At 35.4% G+C, this 17,210-nt stretch overlaps 2 protein-coding genes across 2 annotated transcripts in view; one reads left to right on the top strand and one right to left on the bottom strand.

Moving 5' to 3' along the window:
* The window catches only part of LOC110460110 (disco-interacting protein 2 homolog C-like), a 114,104-nt gene extending 103,755 nt beyond the window's left edge, over window positions 1-10,349 (bottom strand). The window contains exon 1 of the mRNA XM_021512834.1: window positions 10,178-10,349. Coding sequence (XP_021368509.1) covers window positions 10,178-10,262 — 85 coding nt within the window. The 5' untranslated portion in view covers window positions 10,263-10,349. The remainder of the gene's footprint in view (window positions 1-10,177) is intronic.
* A 26-nt stretch (window positions 10,350-10,375) lies between these two features.
* The window catches only part of LOC110460109 (protein CNPPD1-like), a 10,929-nt gene continuing 4,094 nt past the window's right edge, over window positions 10,376-17,210 (top strand). Inside the window, exons 1-6 of the mRNA XM_021512833.1 lie at window positions 10,376-10,537; window positions 12,274-12,361; window positions 13,975-14,056; window positions 14,700-14,820; window positions 15,107-15,235; window positions 16,290-16,351. Coding sequence (XP_021368508.1) covers window positions 10,475-10,537; window positions 12,274-12,361; window positions 13,975-14,056; window positions 14,700-14,820; window positions 15,107-15,235; window positions 16,290-16,351 — 545 coding nt within the window. The 5' untranslated portion in view covers window positions 10,376-10,474. The remainder of the gene's footprint in view (window positions 10,538-12,273; window positions 12,362-13,974; window positions 14,057-14,699; window positions 14,821-15,106; window positions 15,236-16,289; window positions 16,352-17,210) is intronic.

Below are 17,210 nucleotides of genomic sequence, written 5' to 3'. Positions count from 1 at the left end.
TGTTACATGTCAAGATTTATTACCATAACACAAATTTGTAAAAGCATGGTTAGCTTTCAATGCTTTATCACCAAAACAATCTGCAAACAATATAAAAGTCAAGTTTCTGTCATGATATCAAAAATTCTTATATATCGAAGTTTGAAAACTGACAAGTAAGTAAATAGAAAAAGATTAGGAATCGGTGAATTATCCTGATATGTACTTGAAGTCTCCCCATCTCCACAGACAAGGCCACTACTCAAATGTTACTTACAGTGGTATAGTATAGGAATATCCTTTCCCGTTGTTCTCACATGTACACCATTGGGAAATAAATGGTTTAGTTATTTATTAAAACATTTTTTTATACTAGAATAGGTACAGTGATCTTTATATTTCAATATTTAATGATTTTGTATTAGACAAAACTCATATCAGAAAGTCTAATGTACATGTGCAATACAACCTTGAATTATAATGTGTATGCTACCTTTTAACCTTAACCTAATATATGTGTTAGATCAGTTATGATGTGTAGGGCCACCGTAGCCATACAACTTTAACCTATGATGTGTTGAGTAGAAAACTGCCATACAAAACAATGTATATGATTAGAACAATTAAACCTAACAAGACTGGCCTGACTATATAAGCTTACTGCTAGTGTCATATTTGGTATATCCCCTGTATGTGAACCTGGCCAGCTTGTCAGGGAAAGGCTGTGACTATTAGCCTTGCTCAAAATGACCTATATGTAGCATAAAGGTCTGGTGAGTCACAAAAAAGGGCAACAAGTTCATGTCAAGTATTTCACATAAGTGAAGATTCGACACCACTTGAAAATATTGTTTAGGTCAGCATTCAAGGTTTAAGCATTTAAAATGATAAAGAGATTACAGAGTAATTCCCCAATCTGATTCTACATGTACAATGTATTTACACCTTCATCTGGAAAATCTGTTGAGCAAATTAAAAACAGGGTGGGCTTATAAGTGAACCATAATTGTTTATACCTGTACTGTAGCGGTTATATGTTTATATTTTTATCGTAAGCCTGGTCAAGGAGGTATACGTAGCTAATTATAGATTTTGTTTCCGTTCTATACTAATATACAAGGTGCCAGCATAAACTACAAGGAGGATATTTCCCACTGTTGGATCAACAGGAACCCTCTTCACCAGCTTTCATCTCCACTTGTGGCGGCCTGCAGCGGTTACAGACTTCTCATACTGTATAGACGCTCAACAAGAATGTTCACAAAGCTAACAGGCCCTCAATCAGACAAGATAATGTTGGTGGTAATAAAAAATACAAACACACACATTACTGTTCACAGCTGTACAGTGTAGAACAACATTTGTTGTCGGCCTTTACAGACTCATTAAAGGGGCTGGTCGGGGGAGAAAAAAAAATGGGTCTAAATGCGTTCTCTGGCCTTCCAAAAGCTATACCCCGGCAATATGATGGTCGAGTTCTGCTTGCAATGTCCAGTTTTGACCACTGAAATCTCTGGGAAGCCCCGTGTAAATTTAGCGCAGATCTATTTGTATATGTCATGTGGTTGTTTCGAAAGTGAGGCAGTGAAGATAACAACAATAGCACGCCGTCATGTGCCATGTCGGACTCAACTAGCGGACAACAAAATTTGAATCAGTATATTTCATAAGAAGGTATTTTAAACATGTGTATGCCATTTTAGCAAATATGACATTTTTTCCCCTACCAGCCCCTTTAATGTGTGATATATATATATAAACAGTTTTATGTTGAAACTTAAACCCATCGATTTATGATGTTACAGAATTATATATAATATTGATGTAATGATACAAGGGCAACGTGAAAGGGTCAGATGTCTTATTACGAATGCTACAAATATCAGGGCCTGGTTTACGTAGTATGCTCTGTATGTTAGCGACTATATTAACGTTAATAATATTTTTGAAGAACAAGTAGAATCAACTCCCATTTCTTTTCCTGTGTCATTTTACATATATATTATATCCATTCTTAGGCTAGATGTAACACATGAATAATTGACATGTACACATTTAATTATTTTAAATCAAAATTATGTTACAAAGCTTTTCAATCTACTTAATGTGTAAAGATTCATTTTGGATACCATCAAATTTTCAGCGGCAGATTATCGGTAAATTAAGTCGTACTGGCTAGCTATTGAAACTTTATTGAAATTGAAGGCAAACCATAAAAGCGGAATTTCAAAAATTCTAGAATATTGGAACTGTCAGTCATGATTGAAGCTGAAGGTCTCTGCATTGCTGGTGATGAGAAGCCTTTGCTTATCCCTTTCACCACTGTAGACCATAATAGACTCATCCAGATCAATGTATGGTAGAGTCTACTAAAGTTATCTAGGGGTGAATGGGTTAAGGATATGATAGTATAGGTTTCAAGGTTGATCCCTGCTTGACCTTACACAAACAAACGCATGTGCTAAAAGGTACAGGGTATAGAGGAGGTGTGTGTTTACATTGTACTGACTGATGGAAGTCAGAGAAAGAACAACATCTCTAGAAATACGTCAACATCCTCCTCACAGGTTTAACACAACATACTGCCAGGTTGCTTTCAGGTTTCTTGCAGGAAAAATATATATCAAAACTGACAGGGCAATCTGCCCAAGGTAAATTAACATATTTTCTAATGATATAATTTCTACAAGATATGGGGACTTTATAACAACATTCATTTAAAAGCAAACTGGCAAATGGGGATAGATTGGGTTTGATCAAGAGGAGACTAGGAGAGAATACTTAGGCCAAAACAAAAATAGGTGTGTTTCAGGTAGGCCAACATATCCTAGATTTTATTGCCGACCCTAGATATGTAATCACCTACTTGTATCTAACATTAATTTATTAGCCAGGCAAAGTCCACAGCCGCTCATTAAAATGTACTTTCTTCCTGTTTTGGGAGTCTCACCCTATATATTGTTGACAAATTAATAGTCATTGTAATGTGTGGAAATGCATTGTAAAATTTTATATAAAGCATAAAATTAATTCATAAAAATGAAAAGTCAAAAATAAAGAAAAAACTATTTGCCTACTGACCTACCCAATTGTTTCAGAAACCCTTTTTGTTTTGCCCAAATTAAAGAGCGGGGGAGTTTAGGCATCCTTACTTAGCCTGGGTTTGCTGACATATCATATCAGTCGACAGAACATTTTGGTAAACTGAGAAAATGTATATCCTGACCAGACCACAAACTGATGTGGAAACACCAGATATGAATGTCTAGCTCTCCTTCAATTAGAACTGTGAAGTTCAAACACAGATATTTACTCTGTAGAATTTTATTGATACAAACAGCAGATAGATGGGGCGGCCTTACCCTGTGTAGACCTGTGTATATGTATACAGTATCCTGGATAATCAGGGATGGCAGTGACTCATCCCCAACCTCAGCTGTAAAACTCCCAGCTTCTCCTCACTACTGATCACTGATCAATAAAATCACTTTATACTTCAGAGGTATTCTCTTTTGATTTGTTTCAGATTTTTTCTTATTCAAAATTCATCAAGAAGACTGCACTAAAATCACGAAAAGCCTAGACTCATGTTTGGTTTTACAAATTCTCCCATCGGTGAACACATATTCCAGAGGAAAAATTTATGATATATTAATTTCCTTGATAAATTAAAATTAATATTCATCATCAAAATGTCTGTCTCTGATCAATAAACCTGCTACATGGAAATACATTTGTAGAACGTCAAAGATTTTTTTCAACATTATTTGTATTCCAACTTTTCATGATCAACTGAACATTATCACACTTGGGGGTACATCAAAATGTGCCTTATTTATCCTGCAATAAGCCCAGTAGGACTAACATAAAAATCAACGTAGATATGGAATTATTGTAGGACTTAGAAATAGCAATGCTGCATATTTTTTATTGCCATTAATTTCAACTGAACTGTACGTATTTGACATGAGTGCGCTATTTACCAGGCAGGAGCTTATAGCCGGATAAATAAGGTAAGCAAAAATACCATACAAGACACATACATGTATAAGTTTAAATTTACGTAGGTTTGAAGGTAATCAGCATATATACAATTGGTACAGCTGTCTGATGTCACAAAATTAAAAAGATTGCCAAACAATAAACAGGAAAACTTGATATTTTTTATAAATTGAACTTGACATGCTTCATATATATATATATATTCATATAAAATCACTTCAGATATTAATACACTTAAAATCTGCTATTTATGCTTAACTCACAGGTGTTGTTTTAGATTCCTATACAAAACTACCACTAAATTAAAAATAAATAAAAAATCTACTGATCAAATCTGCTAAAATATATTCTGCAACCCTTTTTTTTCCATGCAGTCCTTTGAAGAAAGAACAAGAGGCCCATGGGCCTTAACGGTCACCTGAGTCTATAGTATTTATTTTTGTTGTTGAAATATGTACCAATTTGAGTAAAAAATAGTATAATGTTAACTTAACTTTGTCAGGACCATGAGCTGATCATTCCTAGACCAATTTTAAGTGAGATCGGCCTATTAGAACTAAGTAGCAAAATAGCAGCCATGGCAGCCAAATTGTATTTCTGATTGACCCGAAAAATAACAACACTTTGTCAGGACCATGATTCGATCATTCCTACAAAGTTTCAGTTCAATCGGCCAAGTAGATCTTTACTTTAAGTTTGAAATAGTTTACCAAAATGGCAGCCGTGGTGGCCATATTGGATTTCTGATCGACCCGAAAAATAACAACACTTTGTCAGGACCATGAGTCAATCATTCCTACAAAGTTTCAGTTCAATCGGCCTAGCAGAACTTGACTTTAAGTTTGAAATATGTTTTCAAAATGGTGGCCGTGGCGGCCATATTGGATTTATGATTGACCTGAAAAATAACAACACTTTGTCAGGACCATGAGTCGATCATTCCTACAAACTTTAAGTTCAATCGGTCCAGCAGAACTTGACTTTAAGTTTGAAATAGGTTTTCAAAATGGCGGCCGTGGCGGCCATATTGGATTTCTGATCGACCCGAAAAATAACAACACTTTGTCAGGACCATGAGGCGATCATTCCTACCAACTTTCAGTTCAATCGGCCCAGCAGAACTTGACTTTAAGTTTGAAATGTAAAATGTTAACGGACGACGGACGACGACGGACGAAAACGGATAGCAATAGGTCACTTGAGCTAAAGCTCAGGTGACCTAAAAATCAATGAAAAGGCTTTTGTTCAACTTGAACAGTGTATGTGTGCAGCTTGGGTTGTGTTTTGTATTGAGGTCACATTCCACTATAGTGCTGCAGTATAGTAAAACTTAACAGCAACATTGACCTGATCGGTTGAGTAGCGGTTTGTTGGATTTACTTTCGCTGTACATGTCAAATGTCTCAGTGTTAATATAAACCTACAACAGTATGTACTACATCGTCCACTGGATTTAGTTTTCCATTTGTTTGTAAACATTTTCCATGCAGTAGTTGATCAAGAGACCAATCTAGGGGGGGGGGCATTGTTTTTACAAAAGTCTGTTCCTATACTACTTGAATTGGGAAAATGTATTATTTTTACCGAAACTGGAGAGATATTCTTCAATTTTTCTTCATTTTGGGAAAATAAGCATTTTTGAGGAAGCAGTCTGTATTCAGATGTAAAATCAGGGGGGGGGGGGAAAGTCACTGGGGTTATTTTCTAATTCGAAGAAAATGTGGTACTTATTGAAAATTTCCAGTCTGGGGGCTTTTCTGAAGCAATGAAAACTCATCTACATTCACCAGATTGAACAGAATCATTTCCTTGTGAGCTGAATCAAGACACATTTGGACAGCCTTGCCAATAAATTAATACACAGTGTATCTGTTTTTTATCAAATCTATATAGCCATAATTTGTATCAATCATGAATGTGAAATGCACAAGGGTCTTTACATAAACTGGTGTTATCAACTGAAGTCTGTGAATGAAAATCAAAATCGGAGTAAAATGACAGCAGATGCTGCCTTATAATTACTGTGTCTTACAAGTAATAAGCAACCCATGTTAGTTTTAACTATAAGCTCACCAGGCCACTTCAGAATATTTAACAACAACGTTGTTTCTAGAGGTGTCACGATTCACCGCGATGCACTTGTACCGCGATTATTTATGTTCGATTCGATTCACAATATTTTTTTCCAGATTTTCGATACGTCACGATTTGAATATAAGTGTATGCCGCTTCAGCCAAAACGTCTGTGAGACGTTCATTTCCATTGGCTGATCTCTAAACCCTCAACCAATCGGCTGTGAGGATGCAATTTTCACAAAGCATTCATAACAAAATGGCGGACCGCTGTAAGGAAATGAAAATGTGTGATGCTCCGGCGAGCTTTAAATCAAAAGTGTGGAAACACTGCGGATTTCCGTGTATCGACGGCTTATATATATATATATCTCATTTTGTTTATATCTGAAATAAGGGTGTTTCGAATCAAAATAATCGAATCGTGGTAAAAATATCAAGATACGTATCGAATCGTGGGTAAAGTGTATCGTGACAGCTCTAGTTGTTTCTGAGGTAAAAGTTTGAAAAACTTTTGGAAAAAATTTGCTGAATTTCAACTACTTCATAAAAGGGATACAGTACATATCTACAACTAGTAACCTCTTGTCAGACATGCAGTCTAGAATTGCATACCAGTGTTTTTTGCTTATTGTTGTGTGCAACTGTCAGATTTATGGTTTTATCTGGAAATACTCATACCTGCCTGCCTCCATCCCCCTCTCAGGTTAAATTTGGAGAAAAATTATTGCTAAAATGACATATTAAAATATAAGGTCATGTCTGGAAACTGGATAAAAATCAGTGCAAAGACACATGATCATGAGAGCACGAAAAATCTAAGGCCCTATGTCTGTTCCACGATCAGAAATTTGGTCAGTGGGCTAGATGCTTAATATTGCTAGCTCATACATACATGTGCAAATCATAACTATTACCAAACGAATTCATGACAGTTTTTGACAACTGACAGGAAAAAAATCTTGAAAAGAATACACAGGTTTAAATAATATAAAAGTTCTAGCATCATGGGAATGTTTCAAAAGTACTTCTGAAAATTTTGACCTGCAATCTATAACTGATCTGATCAGCAGTCAATAATTTTGTTATCGATCATTACCTGTGTGTAGCACATTAACTCATTCACCCCTGAAGTTTCATAATGTACTATTCCAACCTTTGAATTGGAAGAGTTCAAATGTGTCTTCAGGGGTGAATGAGTTAAAAGCAAACATGATGTAAACATGCAGCATTATTGATCATGTCACGATCATGAACTGGCCAAAGGGCAATCAAATGTTTACCACTAGAATACACAGGTAAACCACAGGTTTAGGTCAACACAAAAAATACACAGGTTTAGGTAAACACAAAGAATACATATATAGGTTCAGGTAAACACAAAGAATACATAGGTTCAGGTAAACACAAAGAATAAACAGGTTTAGGTAAACACAAAGAATACACAGGTTCAGGTAAACACAAAGAATACACAGGTTCAGGTAAACACAAAGAATACACAGGTTAAGGTAATTGGGTAAACACAAAGAATACACAGGTTCAGGTAAACACAAAGAATACACAGGTTCAGGTAAACACAAAGAATAGACAGGTTAAGGTAAACACATCAAATACACAGGTTAAGGCAAATAAATATAAAGAATACACAGGTTTAGGTAAACACAAAGAATACACAGGTTTATATAGGTTTATAACACAAAAATAAACAGGTTAAGGTAAACACAAAGAATACACAGGTTCAGGTAAACACATCAAATACACAGGTTTAGGTTTACACAAAGAATACACAGTTTCAGGTAAACACAAAGATACACACAGGTTTAAATAAATATAAAGAATACACAGGTTTAGGTTAACACAAATAATATACAGTTTCAGGTAAACACAAAGAATACACAAGTTAAGATACAGAAAGAAGACACAGGTTCAGGTGAACACATGTACACCTGTCATTAATTTACAGGTAAATTATATTAAGGTATCTTCCTACCCTTAGTTTTGCATGAAAAGTAGGCTAATATATATACATGTCTACTTATAATCAAGCAAAACAATATTGTATACACAAGTAGTGAGCTACAATGTCTGGTTTTGACTGATAGATATATATATATACAAAGGGTGACCAACGGATTCTTGACGTATATATATATCTACCTCATGTCTGTACTAAAGGAGGTTAAACCAGTTAGCTAAGACATGGATGATTTCACCAACATAGATCACGAAATCTACACCACAATGCTGACACATACAACTACTACACAGGGTTACAGTGATACACTTGCCCACATGTACTGGCTCAGATGTGATGATGACCTCATACAGGTACCAACACTACACTGAGTAGGCTCGACATATTATACTACGTTTCAACCAGTTTGATCCCAGATTCTTATAATTATATATAAGCACCCCATTCCACTTCTTGCCCCTATGAATATTTCAGCAATAAATTCTTCTTCAACAAAGAAATACTTCGGACCAAGATATAGAGGTCTTTTACCCATCTTTTGCTGAAATACATACATTTTTCAAATTCATATTAAATGTTCCAATGCACCTTAAGTGTTGAATAATTTTTCAGTCTAGATGATTTTTAAAACCAATGCTTTATTATAATGAATGATACATGTTTAACACTGTGCATTTGGCATCACTGTCATTATCTGTACATGTGTCCCCAGCAATTATTACATTTCATTGATCATATACACTAACAAAAGAAGCTTCATTGAGATGTTGCGTTTTGTTACAATATATAGTAACTTTTTATGTGTAACAATCTGTAAAATGTTAAAAGTGCCAGTGACATCAGAATGTTGTTTGAATACTGGTGTAAAAGTATTTTTCATAGTACGAGTCCAGTGCATTTTCAGTGTACAAACAAACAAGTGCAATCTGGGAAAATAACAAAAACAAATCCTGCCTAACAATATGGGGACCATCAGCACTCTTTTGCTTGATGCGAAGAAGGAAATGTCCAAATATATTGAACCAGACGTCATAACCATAGACCTAGGTTCTAGCACTCATAGGGAATATGTAAAGTAAATGGGAATATTTCTTCACATCTTGCATAATATATCAATATTGTCAGGGTCTCCATAGAATTTTTCAGAGGAAAACAGCTATTATTTTGATTGACACACATGATTTCACAAATATCATGCCCATGGATATTCAAAATATTCCAATCATATATATGTGTATGTATTTTGTAAAATAATTTGACATTTGTACAAAAATCACTGACCATAAACCAGACATATTTCAATCAACAAATTGGTAATAATATTGTAAGTGCATTTTTTTCATACATCGGGCACTTATAAGGTTAAATATTGTCATAACGGAGAGCGATACCTCAATTTTATTATCATATTTCTTACCATCACTTCCTATTGGTACAATTCTGCAAATAATTCAAAGTCACGCCAGGTAAATGGTAAAATGATAATTACTGTAGATAAAAAACTTTTAATATGTCAACACACAACAATTGTTGAATGAGTCTGGTGTTCAGTCATGCCGCAGGCTTAGACAGCAGCACTTATAAATGTGAAAAAATACTATGTCCCTTATTTGCTATTCAAATAATCCAATTGAAACGCACTTAAATTTAAAGCAGAATATTGCAGATTGTCTGTAGAAATAATGTATTGATCATCATTACTGTCGAGGTGACAGTTGAGATATGAGTCATTGTTGACAAGAGTAAATAATATATCCCCAGGTTGAAATCATAATACCGTGGTAAATATGGTACTTGGTAAAACTGAACTATAGTCGTCAACGTAAGGACTACAGTAGTCTTACGACATAACACATTATTACTGCTGTGGCTGAGACAAAAATACGATTGATATTAATTTATGTTGGTGTTGCATTGCTTTCAGATGACGACAAATTCGCCATTTGAAATAAAACCCTATGTTTTTAAGGCTGTTTTATGTAACACAAAAACCAACGACTTAAATTGGTCAGATTCCATGCAAAGAATTAAATAATTCCTTTTGTTATTGCACAGAAGCGGAAGCTGGGAACATGATTCGGAGTGAAATCGGTCTGCTGTGAAGAGGCTAAAAACATGAAAATTAGGAAGCTGATATTTCATTCTTACCCTCCGATAACTCCAAATTAAGCTCCGCAAGCTTTCGTCTTACATCTTCTGGGAGCTGCGATACATCCACGTTTATATCCGCCATGATATTTTATAGTGTGCATACAAAATATCCTTCTGTCAATCCATTTCACTACCAATGAATGTTCGCCATTTTGTTTAGAACACTTTACCACACCTCGTCTCGCGAGATTTGAGGACTACAGGAAGTTGGGGAGTTGCCGCGCAATAATCACCAGACAACTTGACGAAACAAACACGTATTGTCGTTTAACTCAGACTTTTAGAGCTGTTAAAATGCAGCCATTCTATCTTCCCTTTTTCAAAGGGAACGATAGTTTGAATGGATTCGACGAAGAGGTAAGAATCGGTCCCAGATACAGACAAAAACACAGCACTCGCGACCGAGCTCCATCTATTTGCTTCTCATATGTCCTATTATTTCCTCACCATCAGGCTTTATTCGCCAGTTAAGTGCGATAGTTAAATACTGTCGCCAATGGATCATTTTGGTACCGGGCCCTGGACATTTTGGTAGACTACTATATTAGGACGTTTCGAAACATTTGGAATACTGGATGTTGCTTTCTGAAACACTTTAGGTACAGTACCTGTTCTATAAAATTTCCTTTCAGCATCTCACGTTACAGTTGAGAGTATAACAGAAAATAATGAATACTGTCCTGCACAGGTACCACCGGAATTCGGGACGTTTCGTACCATAAAATAGGATTGCTCGGCACTTTTTGTTAAGATAAAGTCTGCCATAACCTATTAATATATAAACTTCATCACTTTGGGATCAAGGGGAAAGTAAACACATGGATTAAAAACTTCTTGACCAATATAGGACACAATTATATTATAAGCAGTCGTACTCAAAAGCGAACTATCTATATATGTACCAGTCGAACCAGGGGTCAGTCCTCTGCCCGAATTTATTTTTGTAAGTATATAAATGACATGCCCCTGGGTCTCTCCTCCTCGGTCAGATTATTTGCTGACGATACAATTATATACAAAGCTGTCACCTCCAGTGAGGATGCCACAATACTGCAGAGGGATTAAGATAAGCTCGCAGTTTGGGAAAAAAGATGGAGAATGGAATTCCAACCCCCAAAAATGTAACATTTTATCCATTTCGAAAAAAAATAAAAATTCAATAAACTATAACTATTTTCTTCATGGTCTTTGTCTAGAGCATACTGATAAAGCAAAATATTTGGGTGTAACATTGAAAAAATATCTGAAATGCGATTATCACCTTACTTATATTAGTGTTGTTCCGATTAATCGATTTAGTCGACGTCTGGTTATTTGTTTCTGAAAATCGATTAATTGATCCTTAATTGTTTTCCATGATCGATTATAATTTGACTAATTTAAGTATTAACAAAAAATAAACTCGGAAGGTATTGTTTGTCCTTAGCTGGATATAAATAAAAACCCTTTGTCGAAACTGTTGACTATCTTACAAATAAAATGTTGAGTTTGACAGGGTGTCATCAGGTGAATGCCAATCCATCGCAGCATTTCTGAATACGAGATGCAGCTGTCGCAGCATAATTGACATTGCAAACATTATCAATTTCATTTCCAAATACATATTTTTCAATAATTATAAGGTTCTGTCAACAACCTCGTTGTTTTTATTTGTATGAATGTTGTGTGTTATTAGTGAAATTCTCTAAAGTCGGGGTTTCCCCGTTAACGAAAGTGAAAGTAGATTTCCGAAAGCGAATATAACCTTAAATTACTGAATTTAAGTTCAATTTGATCGATCATTAGTAGATCATCAGTCTAACTAGTAATATTAAAACCTAGCCTCTTCAACCTGACGAAGCAATATTTAAAAAAAAATCATTAAAATGTAAAAAGCTACCATTTTGACGCCTGTGACGTAATGTACTTGTCCTAGACGTGACATCTCAATAGAAACAATTGAAGCTTACAACCAATCACAGGGCTGAGAGGTCATATTACGTGGGTCAATACGCAAAAAAATATGACATGGGTATATTCACTGGATAACACAGTACATTATGTGATAAACTAAAATACTTTGTTAATGTGGTGGTGTATATTGATATTTACAGGACCATGAAGAGTTTGCAGAACGCCTTAGAAAAACCTTGTACTATGGGAAGACACCATCCACTGACCGCCCCTCACTTCCTCTCACTGGTTTGTATACATCATACCAGAGATTTAGGGAAATTTAATGTGTACCTGTCATCGAAATGTGTGATATCAACCTCTATTACTGTTGCTATTGAAAAAAATGGGGGGGGGGGGACGTAAGTGGTTTCAGATTGATCTTTACTGTATACATGGGTGGCTATTATGATTTGTAAAATGTGTTTGGTTAACGATTGGGCAGATTTGACTATATATGATAAGAATTTATAACGATTTATTTTTAAAAAGGGAAGAAACTGGTAAAAATAACAGGAATACCCTGTGCCATCAAAGGGGGAAAATAATGGTAAAAGTAGATCTTGTAACAATACCTAGATATTAGAAGTCAACAGAAATATTTGTTTTAATAACCATCTATTGCAAGCTAAAATCAGAAGTCTTGGTAATTGTCAGTTTTATTATGAAAAATATAAAGAGTTTTAGATAATGTATAACTAATTTGCAGAAATATGCATACATTTGTTGAGCCGATCCATACAATGGTGAAATAGAAACATGTTTGGTGAAATGCTATGCCATTGCGAAAATGTCTTTAAATCTGTAACATCCTCAGTGCATGTATGATTATTATCCTTGATTAATTATTATTCAAAGTCGAATTGATCCTGTTTAATATCAAAGTGAAGAAAAAAAAATTCAAGAGACTCAAAATAATTATAAAAGTTGTCAAACATTTATGTATTTGAATATAATTTCCAAATTCTGCCAGGGCCTGTATTCATGAAACCGTTTTCATGCTCAAGTTTCTATTAACTCGCTTAAATCATGTCACAACGATCAAAAAGTCAAATGTAAACATTGGGCTTGAATTCTCTTCAATTTGTTTCCAAATCATTGACACACAAAGAGATAAAGGACTATGTATGGTTTGGGCCTGGTTTGCCCCCCCCCCCCCCCAAAAAAAAAATGCATCAAAATTCAAAACCTTGAAATGAACTTTGAAATGACTGTTTCTTTAGTTTCGAATACTTCCAAAATACTATTATGAAAATATATATTTATATATCTAATTATTGTTGCCATGGTAACAAGTTCAAATTTGCATAAATTAGAATAAAATGAATATTCAGTGAATATTGTGATATTTTGCACAGTTTTTCTCCTAGAAAGTATGTAATTTGATACATCTTTAGGAGAAATATAAAGTTTGTTCAAGAGTGCGCTCTATGGTAACTAAGAGAAGAACTAGATGAAAACCTGTCATAATTGACTGAATAATCAAATTTCAATATTTTATGCAAATATGACCTGGTTACCATGGCAGCCAAAATTGAAAACACAAATAAGTGTTAGCATAATAGTACTGGGGAAGTATTCAAAATTAAAAACAACAACATTCGTTTGAAAGTTATATTGCAGATTTTTGATTTTGATGGATTTGGGGGCCAAAAAAGTCCCAAACCATGCATAGTCCTTTATAACAGGAACAAGGAATAAGGCTTGAGCACAAAATCTGTGCTTGAGCACAAAATCCGTGCTTGAGCTTGAGGATTGTTTCATGACCCTGATAATCACTAGATACTGTGGTATTGACAAACATAAAAATATTGATTTTGAATAAGGCAAATGGATTTAAAGAAGGCTTTTGTTTCTTTCAGAAATAGCTGTTGAATATTTACAAGAAGCATGTCCAAGGCAACTAGGCAAGCTGGATATTTTCTCTGCAGCAACCACTTCAAGGTTTGTAACTGGTGTCAGCAGGGAAAATCCTGGAATTTTGAGAGCATTGGGCCATTTTAGCAGTTTTTAGTCGATATCAAAATAAAAAGAGGGGCCATTCTATGTAAAATTGTAAGAAAATTTGAACATGAAGGGGTCAATTTCAGTTTTGAGGGGTCAATGGGCCCATGGCCCGCCCCTCCCCTCCAGGTTTCAATCCTAATATTAATAACTTAGCGGTGATAAAAAATGAAACTTTTAATTTTCCCAGTTATTACTTTCTGCCATCCTTTTGGTTGTAACATCTGACTGCTGTATAACAGAGTTAGATTAAATCTGTGGTTGTACCAGTCAAACAGTATATCTATAAGGAACGCTTAATTTTCCTGGTAAATTCGTCAGAAAAAAATGACATAATTCTAAATCTTTTCAATAGAATGAAGTGATTTTTCTTCCTCATTTCCACAGGCAGTCTGTATCTTGTGATTTTGGGAAAATATTCATAAAAAGCATGATTTTGGGAAAATAAAAAAGTACTTTTTTTTGCAATGATACGAGGTAAATACAAATTCACCCTGAAAAATCACTGAAATGGGTTAGTGTACCAGGTTATGTGTTCAGCATCTACCTGCTTACGGTGAATATTTGTTGTTCTTTGTTACAGACAAGCTTGTATGTCACCTTGTTCTGTAATGATGAGCATGCTGTATGTCAAACGTTTAAAGACCAGGAACCCTGCCTACCTACAACAGATCTCCTCTGCCGACCTATTCCTGATTTCCGTGGTAAGATAAACCTGTCTACATGAAACGTCAGTGAGACCAGTAAGCCAGACGTCACGGGTTCGACTCCTGGCGGTGACATTGAAAAAATAATGACCTCTGTTACAATAGCAATTTGAATAGAAGTTTCAACTGGCCTTTAATGAAAATGGTAGCCTATATATTCCATCATATTAAAGTAGAAAGTAATTGTATGCTGGGAAACAAGGCTGAAAACTAAATTTGAGTCGGCTTGAAGTTTATAAAGATAAATGTACCAAAGTTTTTCTATTTCATTACTGTTATACAGATGATGGCTTCCAAATTTTTGTACGATGAAGGAATTGATGATGAGGTTTTCAACGACGAGTGGGCAGCATCTGCAGACCTAGAAACGGAAGAAGTTAACGAAATGGAGCTGCAATTCCTGTCAGCAATTGTAGGTGGAAACAGTAAAAGTTTGAGACTAATAGAATCCTTCACCCCATTGGAACGAGCTAGGCGAATCTCAACCCAAGAGTGAAGATGATTAAGTTGCCAAACCCGAGTATTTGGTAACCAAACAATTTTTCCCCGAGGGTTGAGATTCCCAAACTCGCCACAAGAGGGTGATTGATTCTTTTTCTCTTACATCTTGTATCATATACATCATCATTTCTAAAGCCATATACTGAAATAGTGAGAAAAAGCTCTGAGCATGGCTGGACTTTATACATCATATGTATCATATACATCGTGTAATGTTAACGTTACATTGATGCATTGTTGATGTAACGTCATACAATTGTTATGAATAGGGGAATCTCTCCCCACCCCCCATCTCAACCCTAGGGTAAGACAAGGATATCTCGCACAGGGAACGTATGTGATATTATTCTGGAAATTTCCAAAGTTCCAAATTGTTACCATGAAGCATTTTTTCGTCATTTTTAAAGCCATATGCTGAAATAATGAGATAAATCTCTGAGCATGGCTGGACTTAACATTTTAAGTCCTTTCTATCTTGAATTTTTCAAATGTTCAATACTTAGATTTACATGTGTTTTGGGCTGCAGCTTGAGGTTAACTATTTTTTCCTGAATGTGATTCAGATAAAATCCTTCACTTAATGTTACCTGGCTACACAGCAACAGTGGTCATGTTCTAGTGACAGATTTACTTCTAGCTAATCAGTATCATGCCTTTGAAAATCTCGGGGGAACTCAACTGTCAGGAAACGCATATAGACATATATAGGTATCGAATGAAAGGCCACCAGAATGTGACGCCTGATGCAATATTGTTTGATCATACACTGCAGCCAATTGTACAGAAGTGATGTAATGGATTTGATTTTTTCTCTCCAGATTGTGATAACAGATGTTGCTTAGAGTAAAACATTTTTGTATTTCTTTTAATCAGTTGCTCCAACTGAATAAATATCCGTAAACTGAATTTTTAGGTCATACAGTTACCTTGTGTACAAGTCTTTACCTCATAATCTTCCATTTCAGGACTGGCAACTTTTCGTCAGACCAAATGAATTCTACGACATCCTTCATGACTTGGAAAAGAGGTTGGTATAGCTAGAGTCAGTTACAGTTATTCTCAGCACGTTTTGGCAGCATTCGGTCCCCTTCTTTTACAATTGTCCAAAAATAGTTCCTCTTCCTCCATTCAGAAGCGTTATGAAATTGTTGTCTAAATAGATTTTGCATCTAAAATACTCTGTTAGATGGAATGCCTAACAGAGGTTTTCTTCAGAGAGTAAATATTTTAGTCTTGCTTAGATATTAAACATATATACAGGGGGCTCGGTAGTCTAGTTGTAGGATGCCAGGTTCGTGATCGAACGTTTGCAGTTCCGAGTCGCGTCACGGCACTGTGTTGTATCTTTGAACAAGAAACATTACTCTGCTTGTTCCGGTCTACTCGGCTGTAATCGTCCTCAAATGACCATAGCTGTTGATAGGACGTTAAACAATACTAAACCAAACCAAACTAAACTCAGCTGTAGATGAGTACGTGGTTGGGCAGTGCTAGATTTGTTGAATGCTAGCTGTGAGTGCTGAAATGGCAACACCAGCTGTGAATCGCTTTGAGATGACCTACAAACTAGGTCGTGATAAAGCGGTATGTAAGGCCAAATAAAAATATACCTGTATTTCCTGTTTCTCCACCGACCCTATTTTTTCATGCCAACCCTAATACATTTTATTTATTTTTTTACAGTCATAGTTATGCATTTATTAGCCTTTTAATTGATTTAAGTGTGCATATTATTTGCTATGAATTTATTAACCTTGGCTCGTGTTCAGTGTCAGAATTTTATTTGATAATAGTGGCTAAGTAGACGTAGATAATTTTGGTAATGAAATAGGTTGGGATCTGTAGATTAGTGTGACCATCTGTAGTCTAGGTGTGTGTGGGGGGGG

The sequence above is a fragment of the Mizuhopecten yessoensis genome, unplaced genomic scaffold (genome assembly GCF_002113885.1).
Source record: "Mizuhopecten yessoensis strain PY_sf001 unplaced genomic scaffold, ASM211388v2 scaffold10323, whole genome shotgun sequence".
Lineage (NCBI taxonomy): Eukaryota > Metazoa > Mollusca > Bivalvia > Pectinida > Pectinidae > Mizuhopecten > Mizuhopecten yessoensis.
Note: the sequence above shows the minus strand (reverse complement) of the source record. Positions and strands in the feature narration are given on the sequence as shown.